This window comes from Artibeus jamaicensis, unplaced genomic scaffold (genome assembly GCF_021234435.1).
Source record: "Artibeus jamaicensis isolate MK-2021 breed Jamaican fruit bat unplaced genomic scaffold, CSHL_Jam_final scaffold_614, whole genome shotgun sequence".
NCBI classification, from domain to species: Eukaryota; Metazoa; Chordata; class Mammalia; order Chiroptera; family Phyllostomidae; genus Artibeus; species Artibeus jamaicensis.
The window spans coordinates 4,513,253-4,537,934 of NW_026522050.1; the positions used below are offsets into that span (position 1 = coordinate 4,513,253).

Below are 24,682 nucleotides of genomic sequence, written 5' to 3' on the forward strand. Positions count from 1 at the left end.
TTCTGAGCAGCTGATGGGAATTCAAAGGGTCCTGATCAGAGAAAGTGCTGGTGCGGAAGCACACAAAATTCATTCACATGCCATTTAGAGGAAACTTCTTAGGTAAAGTCAGCAACTAAAAATAGATAAAGGGTAAAAATCATGTTCTGTATGTGGTATGAACAACAAAGAAGTTATTGCCAGGCTTCCACCATAAAAGGAAATGTGATGGCACCGAGACTTTAGAGGTCACTGCCATAATCTGTTTTCACATAACCGCTTGGAAGTCAACGGTCATCATAGATAATAATATTTAAGTTAATGTTTGCAAATCTGGAAATTATAGACATAGTCATTTCTATTTAAATTTGTCCTTATTCTTCCGTGTATAATAGTGTACTAGCATCATAATTTTGGAAGACATATTAGGACAATATTCTTGAGAACTATTGCGTCATGGTAACCATGTGTAAAAAATGATCATGATAGTGGATGACACAATGTCTCCAAAGATCTTCCCAGCCCTGCAGTTTCTTATTGCAGAAAACCCAACAACAATAAACAAAATAAACCCCTACTCTCTCCTTTAACACCCCAACAAATGTTGATTCCTGTTCCAGACTTGTTCTCTGCTTTCCCCATCACTGCCAGGATAAATCATTTGCCTCTTTTCCTCTGTGCAGAACCCTACCTTCTGCCTGATGTTAGAGAAAATTGCTTGCATTTTGGTCTGTTTTCTGGGGAAGAAGTTCCTTGAAATCAAGGAGTTGGTGTGTTCACCTATGTTCACCATTGCCCTGCCATATAAGAGACTTAAACGTATGAAATCTTGGTGCATATTTATTCGGTGAGTGAATGATTGAAAGAATGAAGTTTTAGCTCTTTAGACATTTATTCCTCTAACTCCTAAGCCCACACAGGAAAGCACATGAAATACATGCACATGATGTCTCCACATGTGGCTGCCCTAGGGAGGACCCCTTTGCTAAAATCCACTTGAAATTTCTGTCTTTCTTTTTAAATAGAGGCACAGCACAATTTACTAGGCTGAAAGAAATGGAGTCCAGGGTGCACACAATTAGACAGAAATGTTGCTTAGTTTGTTAGGGAAGGAAAAAGCTAAGTTTCAATAGCATGGAAATGGAAGGGTTTTCTTAAAATCCCATTGAAAGATGCTTCTAGAGCCTTTGGCCTATTTGGAGTGCTGCATCTCACTGAAATAAGATGGTGGTGAGTTCACTGGTTCTGGGTTGGGCACTTGGTTGGACATATAGACGGTTTGGTAGACCACGAAGTGCTGAAAAAGACAAGAACAGGAAGTGTTCTGGTGAGAACTGGGCATGCCAGCATGCCTTTACACACTACCACACTCCAATGTTCCTGGGTAGAAAGGGGAAGCCTGAAGATCCCTCTGGTCTCCACCCTCTTTGGGGCAACTTCCCACCCACTGAGGATCTTTGGACTCACGTAGGAGACCAGTTGGCAGCCAAAGTGGGCACATGTGGAGGCAATGCAGAGCTCCAGGAGGCTGAAGACAAGCAGCACACCAGAAGTAGTTTTCCCAGGGATCTGGAATGATACCTAAATGGGAGGTTATTAGTTCTGCCCTGGGAGTCTGAGGTCTGCCTCAAAGGATTTCTCTACAATGGACAGTGGCTATGGCTTTGAGGAAGTCCCCTAACTTTGTCTTTGCGTCATGCAGAAAATGTCACACCAGGTTTTGGTGAGGGGCGAACACTATGGGTGTTCCTCAGGAAAGAATGGTCATGTTTAGGGCAACACCTTGGTACCTTGTTTCAGGCACAGGGGATGAGACCTAAGATGGGGTCTGAGGTCAGACAGTGAGAGAGTGAAACTGTTCTGTGTAGGAAGCACATAGAAATTTGGGAGCATGGACAAGCAGAGGGGAGGAAAGTGAGAGGGTTAGAGGAGAAAGACAGGACCAAGCAACAGGACGGGAGGTGGAGCCTGCAGACAAAGGCATGTGATATGTGAGGGATGTGTAATCTCCAGTCTTCAATAGTTGCCTGAGCTCTGATGTAAACCTCCACCATCCCTCTGAACCTTTAGAGAAAGTGAGCCAGTGAAACAACGCTTCTGGCTTCTGACAGTGGCATTTTGTGGAGAGAAATAATTCAGGCTGTCTTGAACTTGGGAAAAAAGTCAGTTCAAAGACCCCCAAGCTGAACCCGAGTGTTCACCTGAAAACCAGGAGACATCTAAGCCCTTCTCTGGTCTTCTCCAAAAATACCCAGGAAAATGGGGTTTGTTTCTGTATGTGGGGAGAGAGTTAGGGTTGAATCCACTTTATTCCTTAAAGGACAAGGGATGAATAATCCCCAGATAATTTAGATCCCAATTATAGGAGAAAATAAATATGAAAGTGAAAGTGCCTAATACAGGGTAGGTACCGAACAAATGTTTTTTGTTGATGATTTTAAACATGGCGTGCATGACAGCTAGCTTGTCAGAGAATCCTCCCTTATGGAGAGAACTTCCTGAGAAATGTCCTTTTCTTCCCCCTAAATTTAGCAAGTATTTGTTAAACATCTGCTTGGTATGAGTGTCTAAGAAGGCATTTTAAGAGACACAATCTGATAAGGCAAGAAACAATTCAGATACAGATTATAATTCACATCAGACATGATAAAAGCTACAAAACAGTCAAAAGAATGCCTGGGGCACTGAGGAGACAGAGATCCCTACTGAGTCCAGGATTTAGAGACAAGGATGCAGGACAGGGTGTCCAGGCGAAGGCATACGCAGGGTGATGATGTCTTAGTCCAGGAATCACAGAAGCTGAGGGAGGAGGAGCCTTTACAAATGATGCTGGTGCATTTCAAATGTGTTTTTAACAACAAATTTTTTTTTTATAAATAAAACTTTCTAATAGGAGAAGGGTTGGAGGATGGGGAAAAACAATGAAGGGATTAAAAAGTACAAATAGAGAGGTTTAAAGATAGAGACAAGTAAATTAAAGTACAGCATAGGGAATATAGTCAGTAATATTGTAATAACTATGTATGATATATAGGTACAGGACTGATTGGGTGATCACCTCAAAAGTTATACAAATGTCTAATCACAATTCTGTGCATCTGAAATAATATAATTTTGAATGTCAACTGTAATTAAAAGATAAAAAAAAAGAATTGTTCCATAAAGAAGAAGAAGTTCCTCAAGTAGCTTATTGATAGATATTATCTGGTGAGTCTTCATTCATGCTTGTTGAGCCCTTGAAGCTCCCCAACACTTGGCTCATCATTTGCAAAGCTGTGACAAAGTACATCCCTCCTTGTTCAGATGGGTGGACTGAAGCCAGAGGTGGGGTGAGTGGCTGGGATGGGGTAGTTCTGTTTCCAAGAACAATTATAAGCAGACCTGATATTAGAAGGCAGATGGTGGCAGCTCCAGCTGGATTCCGGATGCATTGTAATGGTGAAAGCCGCAGGACTGCCTGAGGCACTGGCTGGTAGGTGCAGGAGAAAAAGTGAGGGTGGAAGATTTCACCAAGATTTTACCCTGAGTGACTGAAAAGATGCGGTTGCCATCAATGGGGAAAAGAAAACTCGAGAGAATTTTGGGATGAAAAATCTGGAGATCAGAATAGGGTAATTTCAAGATGGTGAGAGAACAACTGGATTCAAGAGACTGAAGTCTGGGAGACAGGTGTGGGGGGTCATTGTCATAGAGAAAGTGTTTCAAGTCACTGGACAGGAGGAGGTTGCCAAAACAGTGAGTAGAGAAACAGAGGAATGAGAACAAAGCCAGAGAAAATGATGAAAAGAAAAGTAACAGCAGGGGAGACAGAGAAGAAAATGACCATTATGAGTAGGAGAACACCAGCTATAGAGCCTGTAAGACACTGGGAGGTCTCCAAATGAAATTGGGGGCCTTGAGCAGAGGAGGCTTTTGGCTTTTGAGCAGAGAAGTGAGGCTGAAAGTGTGGTTAGAGTGTGTTCAAGAGAGGTTTTGAGAGGAGAGAGTGAGGCAGACAATTCTTTCTTTTCCATTGACTTGGCCGCAGACCCAGGGTGGTAGCTGCAGTAACTGAAAGATAATGTTTTTTTTTTGTTGTTTTTGAAGATGAAGGAAAGAGAAGGATGTGTAGATGCTGAGGAAAAGCTCTAGCAAAGGTGGGCAATAGATGTAGAAGAGAGGTGTGGACAAGTAAGAGGGCAGAAGCACCAGCAGTGTTAGTCTTGAGTGGGCAGGGAAGACAGTTCTGTAGTGCAGGAGAAGGCACTCAGTTTTCATGGGACTCAACTTCAGTCGCACCTATTAATCTGGTAGCCACGAATCCCCTGAGGACTTGTGATGTAAGTGGAAAACACACACTGGATTTCAAAGACGTTCCCAAGTGCAAAATATTGAATTAATCATTTTTACATGGATTACATATAGAAATGAGATTTTTGTCTATTGCATTAAATAAATGGTCAGTAATGCCTTAAATATTCACTCTCTGGCCTGTATAGAAGATCTTTGTGGACACCTTTGTCTATAGTAATGGGCAAGAAGGTGACCCTGTGAGTAGAGATGCAGGTTGGTGGGTACCTGTGTATTATATGTAGAACTGTATTTAATTCTTCCTACAGTGTCTAAAGGTATGTAGTGCTTTATAAACATAGAAATTAAGACTAAAAAAAGTCACACGCTTAGAATAACACAGCAATAAAGCTACAGGTCAGGCACTTTAAACTCTTCTGATTCTGGCAGCACCTCTGTTTGCTATAGTGCCTGGTGAAGAAGCTTGGTGGTCAGTGTCTTTTCACTGATTTTCTTTCTTTTGTTTTTTTAATGGGAAGGAAGAGAAAATATATATGTTTCTTATTATAAATCACAACATCACAGTGTGCAAATTTCCTATGTTCGTAGTCCTCAGGGTTTCATGTTCTCTGGATAGTTCATTAACAGTCAACCTTTAACAGTTGATTTATAATTTCTAGTTTAATCTCTTTGGTGGCTCTTCCCAATGATTTTCTAAACACAGCTGAGCTGGCTCCAGGGGAGCACTGGTCAAGGGGCATACTCACCACTTCCAAACCCTGGTAAACATCTGGTTGGTCGATAAATATATCTGCCATAAAGAGACAGATTCCCACCACAGAAAAGATCGCACTGAGGATGTTCATGCCTAAGCCGCCCCTCATCTGAAAAAGACACAGAGGCTGAGAGTGGGAGAGGAAAACAATTGAAGCTGGGATGAACAGAGTCTGAAAAAGAGTTTCTTAATGTCAATTCTGGGAACCCTACTTCTACAGCAGGTAAAGAGGTGTTCTGTACAAAAACGTTTGTGGGAAAATGAAGACTGAAAAAACCTGAACCAAACAAAGTTAAACAGGTTTGAAATGCAATACTTCACAATCTTTAACAAAAAATTATTTATTTTCCAGAGATACGACTACTAAATAGAGATTTTTGGCCCCAAGTTTACCTACCAATCTCCATAAAGTTTATTGTGGGACAAGTACCCCAAGGATAATCTTTGGGAAACATTTGACCCATTTATCCCCTGGGAGACAAGCAGGAGATCAGCCCCAATGTCTTGGGATGTTACAGGCTACGATACTCCACAAATGTGGGCCAAGGGTAGAAAGGCCAAAACTGAGCTTGTTGACCTCCAATCTTCCCTTTGGAGATTTTCAAATAGATCTAATGTGGTATGGGACCTGAACACCCTGAGACCCCTTGCCCTAGATACCTGCTGTGAGAGAAACAAATGTACTGTCTTGGTCCATTGCTAGGGGACCACAAGGACTTGTCCATGTTGATTGACAGAGCTTGGTTGGTTGGATTCCTTGGGAAGCCGCTGCCTGAGCTTGTCATGGCTTTCCTGTAGAAGTGTCTGGAGGTTGGCTCTGTGTGCTTCAGGCAGTGTCAGTGCCCTGCTCTGCTGGAGGGGAGCCCAGGTGCCCCAGGAAGCTTTTTGCCTCCTCCTGTAAGAGTCTCTTTGAAGAGTTACTCTGTGTCTCCACACCCTGACACCTCAACAAAGATGTCTGTATTTCCCTTCCTTCCTCCAAATCTTCTAGACTCTTTCCCACTGGTGAGTTGGCCAGGTTGGTGTGGTCCTGCATGTGAATATGAGTGAGCATGCATGTTGGTGCCCTGTGTCTGGTTATAAGTAGGTGCATGGATGGAGGAGGGAGTGTGTGTTAGCTTCTTTCCTTTGTTATGTGTTCCTGATAAAGGTCCACAGCTGGGAGAGCCTGTCTCAGCATGTGACTTACCAGGCAAGGATAATTTGGCTGCTCCTCTGATGCCACTGAGAGGGATCCTGAAATGATGAACTGGCACAGAAGAGGGAGTTCAGAGAGGAGTCAGTGGTCTGGTCCCCCTCTTCAGGCTCCAGGGATTGTGGTCACACACATCATTCTCTCACACATGCTAGGTTCCTGTGCTGGGTCCTCTAGCTCAACACGGGGAAAAATGAAGGAGTGAATGAATGAACTCTTTTGCACCAGATGACAGGGCAGTGAAGTGGGATACCTATACATTCTAGGATATAGCAGAGCTAGTTTGAAATTCCAGCATGAATTCACGTGATGTTAGGCAAGTTACTAGTTTCTCTAAGTGGTAATTTTCTCATGTAAAAAATAAGAAAAACTGTATGTCTACCTCCTAAGTGTCATTGTCATGAGATAATTTGTCTCTTGAGTCTGGCATTTGTTATATCTTGCCCTTGCCCTGTATATCTGAGTGTACATAGTAGACACTCAGAAAGTTTCTTCTTTCCTTATCTTTTATTTCTCCTCATGCACAACTCTTGGACTTCCTCAAAATTCAGTCAGGTCTGGGGGCTCTTGCTGGGAGAGGGAAGGGTTTCCCCAACATCTGTCATTGCCTGGCTATAATTTGATGAGTTACTTTTAGTTACTGAGAAGTATATTGCATCTCTATGTTGCTGAACATCAAAAATGAGACCGGTGGGGTACATTGTGTGCAGGTACTTCAGCACTCATGCTCTGCAGGCACAGTGGCTGATGGGTTGCTCTGCTGTCACTAATGGTCTGAGAGGACATTGGCTAGTGTTTAATGAAAAGTTTGCTGAGTCCTACATGAAGTGCTTCCAACCTTGCCTTATTTAGTTGCACAATGGCCCATCAAACACTATTACTATTTTCATTTTTTAGTAGAGTGGGCTGAGGCTTGGAGATTTCAAGTAACACATCTGACACCATCCAGCAAGTAGCAGATATGGGAATCAAATCCAGGTAGTTGACTCCAGATCCCATGATCTTAGCCCTCATCCTACACTCCCTCCCCTTCAGAGTAGATGCATGAGCCACGTAAGGGGAATGGGTGTTCACAATGAAAACTTGCTATGGCTGCCTGGCCTTCTAACAGGAATGCCAATTTTCCTGTAAGTGAATAGTAAAGCTCAATCTTACATTTCTGTGCTTGTGGAGGCTTGATGGGGAATGAAGGAAACAGAAGGCTGGACTTGTGATGTTCCTGCTGGTCCCTTTGAGGAAGCCAAGGAGATAGGTCTCGGTTTGAGGAAGACATTAATGATCTTGAGGAAATAGAAAGATAGGCTTGGATCCAAGAAGGCAACAAAGAAAACTCCTAGCAGAAAAAGGGAAAGGGGGTGTCATGAGGGCTGATGGGCCCTGAGCAGCACCCTGGTGGAAGTAGAAATGGCCACCAAGGTGTTTGAGATACCAGGGCAGCCACAGGGCCCTTAAGAATATGAGATATGAGAGACTGTAATGCTCAATAGCAACTGCTCTGTGGCTGTGGTGCTATATTCTCCATGGCTTCAAGTTCATTGCAGTCTGTTATGCAGACACAGGTGCCTGTGGCTGAGCGGAGGCATCTGGGCTGAGTTCCCAGTCTGGGTCTGTGTAGAACTGAGAGGGGACTTCAGCCTCAGAGGTGAGACATGAATGGGGAAAAGAGTGAGCCAGCACCAGACAAAAGTGCTCCCGAGAACATAAGTCCTGCTGTTTTACTAATGCTATATGTGCAGAAAAGTGACAAATTAATCCAGGCTCTTTTATGGGAGAGGGTGACTTGGCTGATGCCCAGGTTAGTCTGGAGTTGTGCTATTTGTGAGAAAAGTTGCACTGAGTCACAGATAAGTGACTCGCACAGATAAGTGTGATTGAGGAGACAGACTGTGTTATAGCAGGAAGGTAAAGGAGATGGGTGGTGGGAGGGAGGAGATGGAGGGGCTGTGAGTGGCTGCGTGTGTGCAGGAGGGAGGACACTGAGGAGATTGTAAGAGAATCATAAAGTCAAGACCCTGGAGAAGGGAAAGGACCTGAGGTTCTTCACCTGTTAAGGATTACTGATCACCCTGAGAATGTGATAAAAACTACAAACTTTTCCAGAAAAAGGAATCTTCTAATATCCTAAATATTAAGTAAAAGGAGGACCCTGAGGCCACCTGTGGACTCCAGGTTGAATCCCCTCTCCTTAATGACTCTTCTGTGGCTTGGGATCCACTGTCAACAAGTGGTGGAAATGTTTCTCTCCTGGAGCTTGGGCTGGGGGCCTGCACTAATCAACACTTGAGCTGAGTTCCCAATACGTCTTTGTTTGTGTGACTTAGGAAAGATGCTGCCTCTGGGCTGATAATCCAGAAGAAGGTTTTCTGACCTCTGAGGTGGGCTAGTCAGGAAATCTGCCCATCTGGGTCTATGGAGCCTTACAGAATTGTCATTGGAATTTTGAGCTGAATTGCATCCCCTCAAAATTCATCTTTTGAAGTCCTAACCCCCACACCCCAGAATGTGACTGTAGGGATGCTTCCAGATGCATGATGGTTGGACTTATGATTTTGTTGACTTTATAATTGTGTGAAAGTGATATGCCTTCAGTAGAAACTGTTCTTTACATTCTGAGTACCCATCTTTTCCTGAGTGAGCAGAATGTGGTGAGATACTCTTTCATGATGTTGGACAGCTGCAGGCAGCACAGCTCTCTGTGAGGAGAATGATCACAAGGATGAACAGCCCATACTCTGTAGTGCAGTATTTGATGCATTTTTGACTTAGGATGTCCTTAATAGATGACGAATTTATTGAGACATGACCCCATCGTAAGCTGAGGAGCACCTGTATTTGAAGGTAAGACCTTTAAAGAGGTGATGAACATTAAATGAGGTCACATGGATGGGCCCTAATCCAATATGACTGATGTTCTTATAAGGCAACACACTCAAGCATAAACCCACACAGACCATGTGAAGACACAGGGAGGAAGATGACTTTCTACAAGCCAAGGAGAGAGGCATCAGAGGAAACCACCCTGCAGACACCTCAATCTAGGACTTCTAGCCTCAAGAACTGTGAGATAATAAATGTTTGCTGTTGAGCCTCCCAGTCTGTGGTATTGGTTCTGGCTGTGAAGCAGACTAATGTTCTTAGCGAACAAGGCCTGAGCTGAGTTCACAGCCCACATGCTCTCTTTACTGGAAAAATCCTGCAGCAAAGTACACAGCTTGACAAGGTGGCCCTGAGTATGTTGGCAGTTTTGGGAACTCACTTGCAGGGTGACCCTCATTACTTACAGAGATACCTCCCCAGTAAGGATAGCCTCCATAGAATGAGGGGGCTTTATACTTCCCAAGCATGATGGTCCCCAGGATGCTGCCAAGGCCGAAGTGTAGCAGCCCAATCAGGATCTGGAGGGCCTGTCAGGGGAATCAGAAGCTGAGACATATGTTCTGTGGTGAATCCTTTCATGTCAACCACCCTCCCTGGCCTCCTTTGTATTTTAACCCAGTTGTTTTGTTAGTCAAAAAAGTAATATGAAAGATGTAAAAATGAAATGAAAACTACCCATAATTTCTCCCCAGAAAGATAACAATTGCTTATATTTTGGTGCATATCCTTTCATTAACTTTTCAGACACCTGCACTGATAATTCAAAATGGCTCTGGAGCAGGTGGCACAGAGATACTGGGCAGGACAGATTGTTTCTATATTTTCATACTATACACAGCACTGTGATGAACACCTTTGTAGATAAGTGTCTCTGCTCATCCCATTTCTTTGGGATATTGTTTTGAATATTGCAAAACAGTATCTGGAACATTGTGTTGTTGGAATTTTGCCCGCCTTTCCCTGATCAAATTAATATTGTGAAGTTCTAGTCTCCAGTGCCTCAGAATGAGACCTCACTTAGACATAGCATTGCTTCAGATATAATTAGGTAATATGAGGTGTGCTGGAACAGGGTTGCTCCTGATCCTCTAGGACTGCTACCCTTTTAAAGGAATGCCATGTGAAGAGACACACAAGCACACAGGAGAATGCCAAGGTGGGAGTTATGCTGCCTTAGGCCAAGAACACTGGAATCATTGAGACTGGCCAGAGCAGGTCTTCCCCTCAAGCCTGCAGGGGGATCACGGCCCCATGGAGAACGTGATTACAAGCTTCTGTACCCCAGACTGTGGACAGTAAGCTTCTGTTTTCTAAGCTATCCCATTTGTAGTGCTTTGTTCTGGCATCTGTAGAAAAGTATTATATAGTCCTGCTGAAATGGTATATATACACACATACATACATTCACACACATACATGTTTATGTATATACACACATGTATATACATATATACACATATATGTATATGTTTATATACTATTAAAATGGTGGTGAAGGCAAATATATTATTTCCACAAATTTGCACAAATTATGGTAAATTATATGCAATATTTGCCTCTAATTTATTCTCATTAATAATATAGCTTGGGTATGTGTCCATATTTTTATGCAAGGAGCTTTTTTTAATATCTCTAAAACATTTGAATTTTTTGATGTACAATACATTGATTTAACCAGTATTATAGTGAAAGATATTTAGGTTGTTTCCATTTTTTTCCTATCAAGAACTATGTCTGCAATAACTAACCTCATGCATACCATATTTCTTATGTTCACAGGCATATCTATAGGAAAAAGTCTCAGAAATAAAATTATTGGGTATTTTAAAATTTGGCAGGTATAGATGGCCCTCTGCAAGGGTTGTATTGATTGACATTTCCAAGAGCAGTATATTAGGGTGAAGCTAGACACTGAAACAGGGAAGGCTGGATCAGAAACCATGCACATCATTATTTAAGTAAATAGTGAAACGGGCTCCTCCTCTTTTAGAACAGCCTTCTAGGAGAAGACTCAAAAGGAGCTCTTATATTGTTGCCATTAGGCAATGATTCCATTCGAGCACATGGGCTTTAGTCTCCCCCTTGTGGTTTGCTCTACCCCCTTTCTTCTAGAGGCCACATGATCAATATGGATTCAGAGCAACAGGTAAAACCTTTTAATTTCCTGCTTCTTTGTTGCTTTTCTTTCTCTTTCCTAATGCCTAACTTAGAAAACATGAGGCATCACACTGAGGCCCTGGTGATGCTCCACTGCTGAGCTTCCTAATACACCTGAGTTTGGCAAGGCTGGGTCAGCTCCAGCTCCACTTGCTGGATTTTCCGTTTGTGTATTTCCAACCGTTCTCTCTCCCCTGACTCCAGCAATGTGGTCCCCAGCCTGTGGTGTGACTTCTCACTTACCCCTAAGGTTTTGCCCTCTTTGAAGATTCTCTGGGCTGGTGGTGCACTCTCAGGTGTCTGCAAGGCAGGTTGGTTCCCAGGACTTAGGTTGACTTGGGGCTGGTTGTGTGGATACAGGGTCACCTGAGTCGTGCTTCCCGGGATTGCAGAATGTGCATTGTGGGGTGCTGCCATAAACACAGTATTGGCCATGGGTCCTGCTGAAGTCATTGAATTCATGCTGCTAAAAAATAAATGCAATTGAACCATCCTTCACATGTGCCATGATGTTTACATTCAAAAAGAACTTTGTCTTCATTAACTCAGTTGAGTATTGCCACCCATTATGAGTTTATTCATTTTGTTTTAGAGCTATTAGGTAGAGATCCATGCTAGCAGCTGAGTAGATGAAGGCAGCACTACCTTCTTCCCAGGACCAAGGTGGAAATTACAACTAAATTATAGGAGAAATCATCTTGAATAACCAACTTAACACTAGCTGGAGAGAAGGTGTATAACCAAGCACTTATGGAGGAAACCACTCCACCACAATAAGACTGGTAGGAAGTATGAAGGTGCTAGAAGACTTGAAGGGTTTCCACAGACAGAACTGATGTTCCATAGTAATATTTCAGCTGCAATGTGGGAGGGGGGACCCCCCTGAGAAGTGCAGGGTAAAACCCCAAGATGGACTCCCAAGCCCAGAGAATGAGAACTGGGAGTGGAACCCAAGTAACATCCAGCTTTGAAAAGAAGCTGGGTTTCTGTCTTGCTGGGAGAGATGGCAGACATTCAGTGAAGCTCTTAAAGGGACAAAGCACAACATTTTCTTTGCAGCCTTGTCATCCTGAGTATGGCAGAGGGAGGGCAGAGCAGCCTAGAGCCAGGTGAACAAAGTCTGGGATTGGTAGCTCTGGGGAGAGAATTGAAGGGTCAGCCATCAGGGTCCTTGTGCTGAGTCATTTTCCCATACTGTAGAAGCTGTCTTTCCCTGGCAGCACTCCCCTCCATGTGGCATCAGCCTGGGGGGAAGCAGTAGCCCCACCCTCAGGAATCCCTCTTGTTCCAACCTGTGGAACTCAAGTAGGGCTGTTGAGGAGTAGAGATGGAGACTATTAAGCCTAACTGAAAGGCTGTAGGTGAAGGCAGTACTTGGGAGCTCTGATACTTAAGCATATACTGGTACTCCCTCAGGCCCGGACCTGGAGGAAACCAGCCTAGGTGCACAGTTGTTTTTTTCTGCACACACCAAGGCTGAGCAGAAGTAGTCACAAGGTGTGGATCATTGATGATTCCAAACAGGTTGCCCAGGGCCAGTCACAGTGTCTTACATAGGTTTGCACCAGTCTTTGCAGATTTACCTAGTGCATAGAAACAAACACAAGGAGGCAGCCAAAATGGGAGACAAAGAAACAAGCCCCAAACCAGAGAAAGTAAAAGAGAATTATCCAGAAGAAGAACTAGATGATTGGAGGCAAGTAATTAATCAGAGAGAGAGAGTTTAGAAGTAATGATTATAAGAACCCTAAACAGTATGAAAAAAAGACTTAGAAACTTAAAAAAAATGAACAGTCAAAAATGAAGAATGCACTATCTGAAATAGATAATACACCTGAAGGAATGAACAGTTGGGTAGATGAAGCAGAGATTTGAATCAGTTATTTGGAAGACAAGGTAGAAAAATATACTCAAGCAGAAGAGTCAAGAAAAAGAAACATTTTAAAAGAGGAGCAGAGTTTAAGAAATTGTTGGGACAACATGAAGCGCGACACTACTTGCATCCTGGAAATACCAAAAGGAGAAGAGAGGGAGCAAGTGACTGAGAACTTATTTGAAGAAATAATGACTGAAAACTTCCTAGTGCTGGAAAGCTACACACAAGTTCAGAAAGTGCAGAGGGTCCCAAACAAGATAGACCCAAAGTGGCCCACACCAAGACATGTCATAATTAAAATGGCAAAGCTTAAAGACAAGGAGAGAATCTTAAAGGTCCAAAGAGAAAAGCAGTTAGTTACCTACCTGGGAACTCTCATAAGACTGTCATCTAATTTCTCAATAGAAACATTTCAGGCCAGAAGAGAGTGGCATCAAACATTTTGGGTGTTTAAAATATGGTCCTACAGCCAAGGCTACTCTGCCAGCAAGGCTATCATTTAAAATTGAAGGAGAAATAAAGAGCTTCCCAGACAAGAAAAAGCTAAAGGACCTGCTACTACATGAAGAAATTATCCAGTTGTCATCTTACATCATTAATGCAGGACAGGTACAAAAGACACTACAATAGTATGGAAACAAAATTCCGCCTGCTCTTGGTAAAGACTCTTGACACAAACGGGTTAAAGTAGGGGACATGGTCTATTGAAAAACCTGGAGGGACAATGGTCCTGAGTCCCAACTACAGGCTACATAGGAGGACCCACATCAAGTCCTACTAAGCACTCTGACTTCAGTAAAGCTTATAGAAATAATCAGTTTGGTTCATTTATCTCGAAGTAAACCTATTTCTTGTGAGTCTCTACAGGAATAATAAACCTACTCCTACTCTTGTGAACCCCATCAAGGACCTCAAATTCCTGTTCAAGAAAGAAGAGCCCTTTACAGATAAATAACATAATGGCCAGGCTTTAATGTAATTTTTTCTCATATTTTTAATACTCTTTCTACTAGTCTGTTAGTACACCAAGCCTCTTCCTCCAGGAAAAAATATTTCTGTAGACTCTACTCAAATTATTTAAATTTTAAACAAAATGTTTATCCTTACTATTTTCATATCTCTACTATAGTAAAGACCTTATGAGGAGAGTGGGAGAGTAATATCCTGGCAAGCTCTTCCAATATTGTTGCTGTTGAAGATCAACTTCTCAATCGCTGGCTCTGCCATTAACAACCAATCCAAAGAGCACTCATACATCAGGATCAACCTAAAATCTTCACATACTAAGTATGTTTTTAGGGTCTCTTGAAAAATTTTGAAAAAGCCAGTTCTTTTTTAGTAAACCTCCCTCCAGTTCCCAATGGTTTTCCTTGCACCAGCTTCACTCTGGTCATTAGTCAGAATAAAAGTGGTCAATATTAAGGTTCCTACGCAAAACCTTTACAGAACCCTGCTGGCATTGTGGTACATCTAACGAATGTGTCACTAAACTTGAACTAGATCATTCTGTCCTAACTTTGATATATCCAAAGACTTTTTTGACAATATTTTCTGTGCCTTCAATCTGATACACTAGTGTACAATTAGATGTCTGGAAAACTAATTCTCAAAATGATTTCCAGAACACCTGCAATTATTGGTGAAGAAAAACTAATATTAAGTGGAAACTCATTTACCAAGTCCTCAGAGCACAGAAAGCCCATGGGAACAAGGGACTGCCCCCTGAAAGGAGGAACCCATTCCATGGCTGCATAGAAAACAGCTTTTGGAGTTGGACCTTACAGGCCTGATTTTCAACAACATATGTGGGTTGAGCTTGCGCCCCCCTGGATACCTCTTTTTTTGTGGACACCTCCAAAATACCCTATCATATGATGGCTGACCTTTTACCAACTTCCACTAACCATTACCTGCTGTGGCCTATCCATGTGTTAACAAATAATTTCATGGCCAGTGCACCTCAGGTTTTCTTAGCCACGAGCAATTTCTGTCATTGTTCATAATACTGCTCACTCTCAAAGAATGAAAGCCACAGGGAGAAGGGCATGTCTTCAGTAAAGGCTTTCTGCTGACAAGGGCTGTTGTCCCTGCCTATGTAGGGTGGAGATGCCTCTCCCTGCCTGCTGTAAGGGATACAAGGGAATGGGATCTGAGGCCAGAACAGAGAGGCCATTGGCTGATCGTGGTAAATTAGGGATATGCAGGAATCCCCACAGAGTCATTGCCTTCACATGGAAGTGAGGTATTTTAGAGGTAACAATTTGACAAGAAGGATAAAAAGAATAAAACTATTGTAACTGGCATAAGGGCAGCCATCAGCATTATATTCCATGGGGAGAGTTTGCTTGTCAGATGCCACCTTAATTAATTTAACAGATAGCATACATAGCCTAAAAATAGTACTAGCCATGCCCTCCAAAATCAACAACAGTCTCTAGATTCTTTTGCTAATGCTGTACCAGGTAACAGATTAACTCTTGATTACTTAGTAGCAGAGGAGGGGGGTGTGCAGTCATAAACAAAACCTGCTGCATTAACTCTTCATGTCAAGTGGAAGAAACTATATTTAAAAATCTATGACCAAGCCACATGGACTGATAACTTTGGAAAGTGGAATCCTTCTGCCAGCTTCATCTGGGAGACTATTACCTAGTTTTTACCCATCCTTGATTCCCTATGCATGGATCTCCTCCTCAACTTTGGGCCATGCCTTTTTAACTTTCTTGTCAAAATTGTTACCTCTAAAATACCTCACTTCCATGTGAAGGCAATGACTCTGTGAGGATTCCTGCATATCTCTACTTTAGAAGAATCAGCCAATGGCCTCTCTGTTCTGGCCTCAGATCCCATTCCCTCGTCTCCCTTAGAGCAGGCAGGGAGAGGCATCTTCATCCGACATAGGCAGGGACAACAGCCCTTGTCAGCAGGAAGCTGTTACTGAAGACATGTCCTTCTCCCTCATCACCCCTAAAAGACTTCAGAAATGGAAGAGTCTGAGGAAGAAACAAGGCAGAATTGTTAGAAGTTAGAGAAATTTCTAATGGTGTGGATGGGAAAACTGAGATGAGATCATTAAACAAGGCCAAACTACTTGACCAAAGTACAACCAGCTAGTGACTCACAAAACCTCATCTTTAACCAAGATCATAGGAGAACAAATGGTGTATACCTCTCCTCCCTGACTCACAAGTAAATAGCTTAAATTAACCTGGTGAGAGATAGAAAACAGGGACCCTAGTAATGGCATCTGTGCCAGCCAAACCCTGAGATGGATGAATAAGTAACAAACACCTGATTAGAGCCAGAGAGACTCAAGATAAGTAACCACTAAAGCAGACCAAAGAATAATTCCAAACTCTCCCATATGCTCATTTTGATACATTATCATGTTAAAATTACACCTAGGAGGCTGATGAATATTCTGTTGAAAACCTTCCCTAAGACTGTCATCTGCAGAAGAGAGGTAAAATTCCTGAAGACAAAAAATACCATTGCAAGCTCACTCTAGAGCATGCCCATGACCTTTCTACTTCCTTCCTCTTAAACTCTAAGGATCCACCAGACTTGCAACCAGGACAGCAGCAGGCAGCAGCAGCTTGTTCTGGGCTTACCTCATGAACTTGTCTTCAAGGCCCCCTTTTTGTCTGACTTTCCAATGAGCTAACAGCAGCCCCACCTTGGTTAACTTCTGTCACTGTGACTTTTACCTCTCAGTGAGTTCACACAGCCCAGTGTGGCTCACCTGTTTTCTGAAACATTTCTAGCGAGTCAAAGCAGAGCCTCATCTAGGTTCTCTCTTGCTGCTTCTCCCACCCTAAATCCTTCATTTGTTTCACTGTCCTCTGGGTTAATAAATATACTCTCAAAATCTACTTGACCTGTGTGATATGAAATGTTTCCTATACAGGGTCAAGAAAACACACACTATGGCTGGCCTGAGGCACACCCAATCTGGGTCCAGTCCTCATCCTGTGACATTGTTCTAAGTCTCATTTGTCAGAAAAATTATACCAGCATTCCAGAGTTACCCAAAGCAATCATTAGATCAAGTTTACTCACGTTGTTCAGCCTACAGCTCAGACTCTCTGTCTTGTCTTCCCCAGTGCTTTGTTGTTTTTTTCTGGAGAATAAGAACACTGGGCTTACTCTACTGTGTACTCATGGGGGATATGTTAGGAAGATCTGAAAAAAAAAAACTGCTTCCAATGACAGTGGAGCTAACCAGCTGCGTAAATCTGAGGTTTCTGACATACATTTCCTTTTGTAATGGGCAAGAAACCAAATAAATGCAGTTCAATTGGGCAAGTGTTTACTGGTATCTGTGTGGAGAAGAATGAGTTGTATTTGGTGGGATTTCACAGTAATGACCTGGGCACTCAGGGGTGATGTGTATAGCTGTGTGTAAGAGGGTCTAACAAAAGCCTCAGCAGAGAATAGGAGCCCATTCATGAACACACACTTTATTGGCTTTCCTCTCTCCATGCATCACTTTTCTATTCTCTCACAGTATCCAAATCCAGAGGACAGTGTCTATTTGGGACAAGAAACAAAAAGACACCCATTTCTTTGGTTTTAGAAAAATCTGGCAACATGAGAATATGAGACTAAAGACTGAAGTAGATATGGAGGCCATATATCTAATTTAACCTCCTTATTCACGAAATCATGCTCATGGGTCTTGTATGACATCCCAGCCAGTTCTGAGCACTTCCAGGATGGGGAACTGTTGCAACTCTGGGTTCTCTTGTTAGAGAAAGGTAGCATGTGGAGTGTTATCTCCTACTCACCAAGAGAGGACTGAGTATTTCCTTAAGATTCAGGCCCATTACACAGATCCCACTGCTCTGGGCATGCAGATGACTTATGCATACTCGTGTGCATTCAGTCTCTTCTGAAATCTTGGAGGAAAACAGAGGGCAATCTTAATGTCTTTCATTGAAGAAAGATTAGTGAAGGACCAATTTAGAAAAATGTGGGAAGATCATGGAGACCAAAAGCACTGTTGACACAACTGGGAACCAATAATACAGAGAAGCTTTTCCTCTTAGATGTAAGGGACAGGAGGCATGAACCATGTTGCTATAGCAGCAGCATGAGCTGCAGCCAAGAATGTGAGCTGCCTGATTGGAACTGTGGTCTCAGATAGCAGACCTCAGCTGCTGCCCAAACTGTGACCAGCAAAGGAAGCAAGAACTCTCACTTCTCTCTCCTCCTGACTTCCCCTTTCACTGGCTAAACCACCAGCAGGATTAGCACACAGGTGTGTGGGTGATGCCATCCACATAGGCTACAGAGTCAGGTTTGCTTCTGCTCTTAAGAACTTCAAGACATTATTCTATCACCTGGAATTTCTCTATATACCACCCACATTTTGGAAGAAGGCCCTGTATTCAATGTTCCTGAAATTATCCCATTTGAATGCTTCATCTCAGCTTTCCCAGTTATCTGAGTCTTCTAATGGCCGAAAATGAATGGATGGGCAATTGTTTCTGTCTTTGGTCCCCTCCCATTGCCCCACATGGAGATAAAGAGGACATCTGTAACTATTTTTAATTTAAAGGAAAAACTTAAAAGCTTCATGCAAATTATCATAGGGTTCCCAATAAATACATGAAAACTTGTCCTTCCCTGGAGAAGGCCTGGCTTATAGAAATCTCAAGGCAATTATATTAATATGATGTTTTCTTCCTTTTTAAAATTGTTGTTCAAGTACAATTGTCTCCATATTTCCCCACCATTCCCTCAACCCCACCCATCCTCACCTCCTGTCCTCAATTTTATCACTTCCTCTCTGTCCTTGTGTCCTTTATATATGTTCCTTGACAATCCTTCCCCTATTTTCCTCCATTATCCATCTCTCCCCTCCCCTCTGGTTACTGTGAGTTTGTTCTTTACTTTAATGTCTCTGGTTATATTTTGCCTGCTTGTTTGTTTTGTTGATTAGGTTCTGCATTTAGGTAAGATCATATGGTATTTGTCTTTCACCACCTGTCTTATTTCACTTAGTATAATTCTCTCCAGGTCCATCCATGCTGTCATGAAGAGTAGGAGCTCTTTCTTTCTTTCTGCTGTGTAGTATTTCATTGTGTAAATTTACCGTACTTTTTGAATCCATTCATTTACACATGGGCACTTAGGTTGCTTCCAGCACTTGGCTACTGTGAATAGCGCACTGTTGGTGGGAATGCAGCCTACATTTGTTTTTTGAGAGAGATGGATTTGAGACACTTTCCTCTCTTGTTGTTTCATCTTAACCAAACTGAATAAAGCTTTTTCTATCTCCAAGCACCAATGTTTCAGTACTTTTTCTTACTAGCACATCAGGTATACAAACCTGACTTTTGGGATGTCATTCTGCAACTTATCTGTTCAGGATGAGTGGAAACATACCCATGTGCGAGATGGAACAGCATCACAGGCAGCAGGAGGACTTCTAAGAAGACCATCATCCTAGGTTTGGGCTATCATTTTCTGTTCATAGTAATCAAGGTGCATATCTTATGGGAAAATGGTAAAGGAAGTTTGTAAAGCTCCACAGACTCACTGATGTTTTTAAATGTGCAGAGCATCTGGAATCAGTGAGTGTAGTAAAGTGTAAATGGCATTAAAAAAGGAATGATATACCTACGTACCGGGCTGTGCTGCTTATGATGGTGCTGGAGAGGGGGTGCTGAGCCGTTGGGTATGAAGTGTAACAGAATGGACTTTACCACGTGAAACAGCTGCTTCAAGTTCAGATCAGGCAAAGAACAAGCCTTGAAACAACCAACAAGACCAAAGACCACTACACTCAATTTGAAGACACAACACTTGATCTGAAACGAGGAGTTTGTGCCTACTCAACAACTTTGCAAGAGCACTTCCCAACGCTGCTAGTAGTCTTTGCTTTCTTCAGTGCTGTGCTATGAGATTATCCGGTGCAACAGCAGTCATATTCTTCAGTAGCTTGATAGATCATTTTCTCTCACTCTTTTTCTTAATACTAGCAACTTTTATCCTTTGAAATGTGTGCTGAAAAAGAATACTCAGCAAATACTACCAAAAGTGCAATATTTGATTATCACTGTGAGATGAGCTTTGATCCAAACCTTCTCCACAACAATGGACACAATGGGTACCCCAATGGTACTTCAGCAGCACTGCGTGAAACTGGGGTTATCAAAAAAGTGCTAAACTCTTACGGATTTATTCAGAACGTGAAGCTAGACTTTTCTTCCACTGTTCACAGTATAATGGCAACCTGCAGGACTTAAAAGTAGAAGATGATGTTGAATTCGAAGTATCATCTGACCGGAGGACCAGGAAGCCCATTGCTATTAAATTGGTCAAGATAAAACAAGAAATTGTCCCTGAAGAATGAATGAATGGACAAGAAGTGTTTTATTTGACCTACACCCTGAAGATGTGGAAGGGAACATTCAGCTGGAAACTGGAGATAAAATAAACTTTGTAATTGATAACAATAAACATACTGGTGCTGTAAATGCTCAAAACATTATGCTGGTGAAAAAGAAACAAGCCCGCTTTCAGGGTGTTGTTTGTGCCATGAAGGAGGCCTTCAGCTTTATTAAAAGAGGTGATGTTGTAAAAGAGATCATCTTTCATGATAGTAGATTAAAGGTGACTTAGACACCTCACTGCCTGGAGATGACATGGAATTCACAATCAAGAACAGAAATGGTAAAGAGGTTGCAACAGATGTCAGACTATTGCCTCAAGGAACAGTCATTTTTGAAGATATCAGCATTGAACATTTAGAAGGCACTGTAACCAAAGTTATCCCCAAAGTACCCAGTAAAAACCAGAATGATCCATTGCCAGGACGCATTAAAGTTGACTTTATGATTCCTAAAGAACTTCCCTCTGGAGACAAAGATACAAAATCCAAGGTGACCCTGTTGGAAGGCGATCGTGTTAGGTTTAATATTTCAACAGACTGACGTGACAAATTAGAATGAGCAACCAACATAGAAGTTCTACTAAGTACATTTCAGTTCACTAATGAGGCTAGAGAAATGGGTGTAATTGCTGTCATGAGAGATGGTTTTAGTTTCATCAAGTGCGTGGATCGTGATGCTCGAATGTTCTTCCACTATAGTGAAATTCTGGTTGGGAACCAGCTCCATATTGCAGATGAAGTGGAGTTTACTGTGGTTCCTGATATGCTCTCTGCCCAAAGAAATCATGCTACTAGGATTAAAAAAACTTCCCAAGGGCACAGTTTCATTCCATCCCCACTGAGATCATGGTTTTCTGGGCATTGTAGAGAAGATACAGAAAATAAGTAGCCTAGATGGTAGGTAGAAAATAGATAGGGGGAGGGCAAGAATAGTATGGGAAATATGGAATCCAAAGAACTTGAGACACATGGTCATAAACTAAAAGGGGGATCGTAGGGGTGGGGGTGCAGGGTGGAGGGGAATGAAAGGGGGAATAGAACAACTGTAATGGCATAATCAATAAAATAAGAATTAAAAAAAAGAGAAGCCACTTTTCCCAATTCCAAAACCACTAGCCCAAATACAGGCAAAGAAAAGGAGGTTGAGGATGGTATTATTGCTTATGATGATTGTAGGGTAAAATTGACTATTTCTTTTCAAGCTAAGGATGTGGATGGATCTACTTCTCCTCAAATAGGGGATAAGGTTGAGTTCAGTATTAGTGACAAACAGAGGCCTAGACAGCAGATTGCAACCTGTGCGCGACTTTTAGGTTGTAATTCTAACTCCGAGAGGTTCTTGGGTTATGTGGCAACTCTGAAGGATAATTTTGGATTTATTGAAACAGTCAATCATGATAAGGAAATCTTTTTCCCTTACAGTGAATTCTCTGGTGATATTGATAGCCTGGTACTGGGGGACATAGTGGAGTACAGTTTGTCCAAAGGCAAAGGCAACAAGGTCAGTGCAGAAAAAGTCAACAAAACACACTCAGTGAATGGCATTACTGAAGAAGCTGATCCTACCATCTACTTGGGTAAAGTTATTCACCCCTTGAGGAGTGTCGATCCAACACAGACTGAGTACCAAGGAATGATTGAGATTGTGGACGAAGGGGATATGAAAGGCGAGATCTATCCATTGGGGATAGTTGGAATGGCCAACAAAGGGGATTGCCTGCAGAAAGGGGAGAGTGTCAAATTCCAATTGTGTGTCCTGGGCCAAAATGAATAGACTATGGCCTACAACATCACACCTCTGCGTAGGGCCACTGTGGCGTGTGTGAAAGATCAGTTTGGTTTCATTAACTATGAAGTAGGAGGTAGCAAGAAACTCTTTTTCCATGTAAAAGAAGTTCAGGATGGCTTTGAGCTGCAGGCTGGAAAGGAGGTGAAATTCTCAGTGATTCTTAATCAGCGCACTGGCAAGTGCAGTGTGTATAATGTTTGGCGAGTCCGTGAGGGCCCCAAGGCCGTTGCAGCTCCATAGCCTGACAGGCTGGTCAATTGCTTGAAGAACATCACCCTGGATGATGCCAGTGATCCTCACCTAATGTTCTTCATCAGCCAAGGAGACCAGATAACTCAATGGGATTTGGTGCATAAAGAAAGATCCGTCAGGCTGGTGTCATTGACTAACCACATCCACAAAGCACATCATTAATATGCTATGATCAAGCTGGGGGGATTATGGTGAAGGGTCTGAATAGCTCTCTCTTCATCCCTCCCCCAAATCTGGAATACTTATTCTATTGAGCTATTACACCAATTTTAACACCTTCCTCGTGTTCTGTTTGAAAAAGTAAATAAATTTAAGAAAACCATTTTAAAATTATGTACAGTTGCAGCCTGGAGAACTTAAGGTGGTGCCTTGTAGTATCAATTTTAGAAGCTTTATTTGGTGCATATAATGCAACTGGTAACTGCAAAATCCACTTTGCCCGTGTTAAGTGAAAAATAATAGACTGTTACCTTGTTGGTCCTATGAAATTCTGCACTTGGTATTTAGTATATACTCTACCTTCATTACTCTGGCAAGGTGTCCTGCCTTAGCAGTCAGTTCCATTCTTTATCTTTTCTTTCTAGTTCATTATGCTTTAATTCTGAGGACCATATGAGGGTAGACTATATTAATAGAAAATTTGTATAGACAAACCATTTCCTTAAGTTGATGGCCGAATGTTAAAGTGTTATTTTTCATATCATTTATAATCTTGTCACAGCCCACTTAATGAAAGTTTTGTTAGATTTCAATAAAAATTATCTTCCAGAGTAGTTTTTCTTTCCTGGGATGGGGTGGGGAGGGTAAAATTACTACAATTAGTATGTATGGTGCAGAATTTCATGCAAATGAGGTGTGCCAGGAGTGTGATAATTTAAACGTATTTAAATAAAGATGAATGCACAAATTTGCTGCTGCTTAGATCACTGCAGCTTCTAGGACCCAGTTCCTTTTACTGATTTAAAATAAAACAAAACAAAACAAAATAAAAAAGTTGTGCCTGAAATGAATCTTGTTTTTTTTTTTTTTTAAAGTAACCACCTGGTTCCTGTGTCCTGTAAAATACAGGCACTTGACCCTCTTCTATTCCACTTTATATCACGGAAACGGATTGGTCTGATTTCTTGGCCGTCATCTTTAATTGGCCACATACAGCATCCCTGGCCAGTGGACTGAAGGCTTTGTCTAAGATGACAAGGGTCAGCTCAGGGGATGTGGGGGAGGGCACTTTTATCTTCCCCGTTGTCGTCTGAGGTTTTGATCTTCTCTGGGTAAAGAGGCCATTTATCTTTGTAAACACAAAACATTTTTGATTTCTCCATTTTTCTGTTATTGGTAAAAGAATGGAACAAATAAAGTTTTACTGATTTTTGAGACCCCCCCTACAAAAAAAGGAATGATATAGAACGTGAGCAGAATGTGACCTGGTGCTCAGCAAAGAAAACTCTGAATCTCCTCGCACATGAAATGAAGAGCAGGCCTGGTGGGACTGCTGGGGACTCTTTTGGTGCCCTCCCCCCATGGGAATTCATCTGCTAGAAAATGTAGTGTTAGCTATCACAGGGTGTTAGTTAAGCTTGCCAATGCATTCCAATATTTCAGGCCCACCTTTTTGCGTGAGCTGACGCAGAGCATTAGAAATGTTGCCAATGCATTCCAGTATATTAGGTGTACCGGTTGTGCTAGGCACACAAGAGAGCTGAGAACGGTAAGCACTGTGGGAAGGCAGAACCAGGGAACTGGGGAAGGGCACTCAGGTTCATGCAGTGGAACTGTGGTGTTTTAGTTCTTTTGGTGAGTGGAGTTCGGTTTCTCTCTTTGGTCCCCGTCCCTTGCCCCACATGGAGGCAAAGAGGACATCTGTGACTATTTTTAATTTAAAGGAAAAACTTAAAAGCTTCATGCAAATTAACAAAGGTCTCCCAATAAAAACACTTCTTCCATTATAATGTTTCAGTTTTGTTATTAAAATTTCTCATGTAGGCTCTTAAGGCTCAGAAGTGATCATTTTAAGCCTTCAATATCATATGTGAGTCAAAGTTTACCTTCTGCCCTAACTTAGTGTTTTGGCTCCAGTGGTTTAGTGGGATGGTTGATGGGGGATGGGCCTCCTC

The 24,682-nt window shown here is 42.2% G+C and overlaps 1 protein-coding gene and 1 pseudogene across 2 annotated transcripts; one reads left to right on the plus strand and one right to left on the minus strand.

The window, feature by feature from the left end:
* Nucleotides 1-801: 801 nt before the first annotated feature.
* On the minus strand, nucleotides 802-17,285 carry LOC119043711 (membrane-spanning 4-domains subfamily A member 8-like). Of its 2 annotated transcripts, none has more exons than XM_053659262.1 (7): nucleotides 17,188-17,285; nucleotides 11,496-11,715; nucleotides 9,500-9,622; nucleotides 6,213-6,272; nucleotides 5,016-5,132; nucleotides 1,447-1,560; nucleotides 802-1,276 (listed from the first exon to the last, which is right to left on the minus strand). In XM_053659262.1, exons 2-7 carry the CDS (start codon nucleotides 11,712-11,714, stop codon nucleotides 1,172-1,174), a joined length of 738 nt encoding a protein of 245 aa, XP_053515237.1. In that variant the 5' UTR covers nucleotide 11,715; nucleotides 17,188-17,285; the 3' UTR covers nucleotides 802-1,171. The 2 variants fall into 2 exon arrangements, with proteins under 2 accessions (XP_053515237.1, XP_053515236.1); XM_053659261.1 differs by having other exon boundaries at nucleotides 11,496-11,718.
* Nucleotides 17,286-20,128: 2,843 nt separating this feature from the next.
* On the plus strand, nucleotides 20,129-22,444 carry LOC119043671 (cold shock domain-containing protein E1-like; annotated as a pseudogene).
* The last annotated feature ends 2,238 nt before the right edge of the window (nucleotides 22,445-24,682 follow it).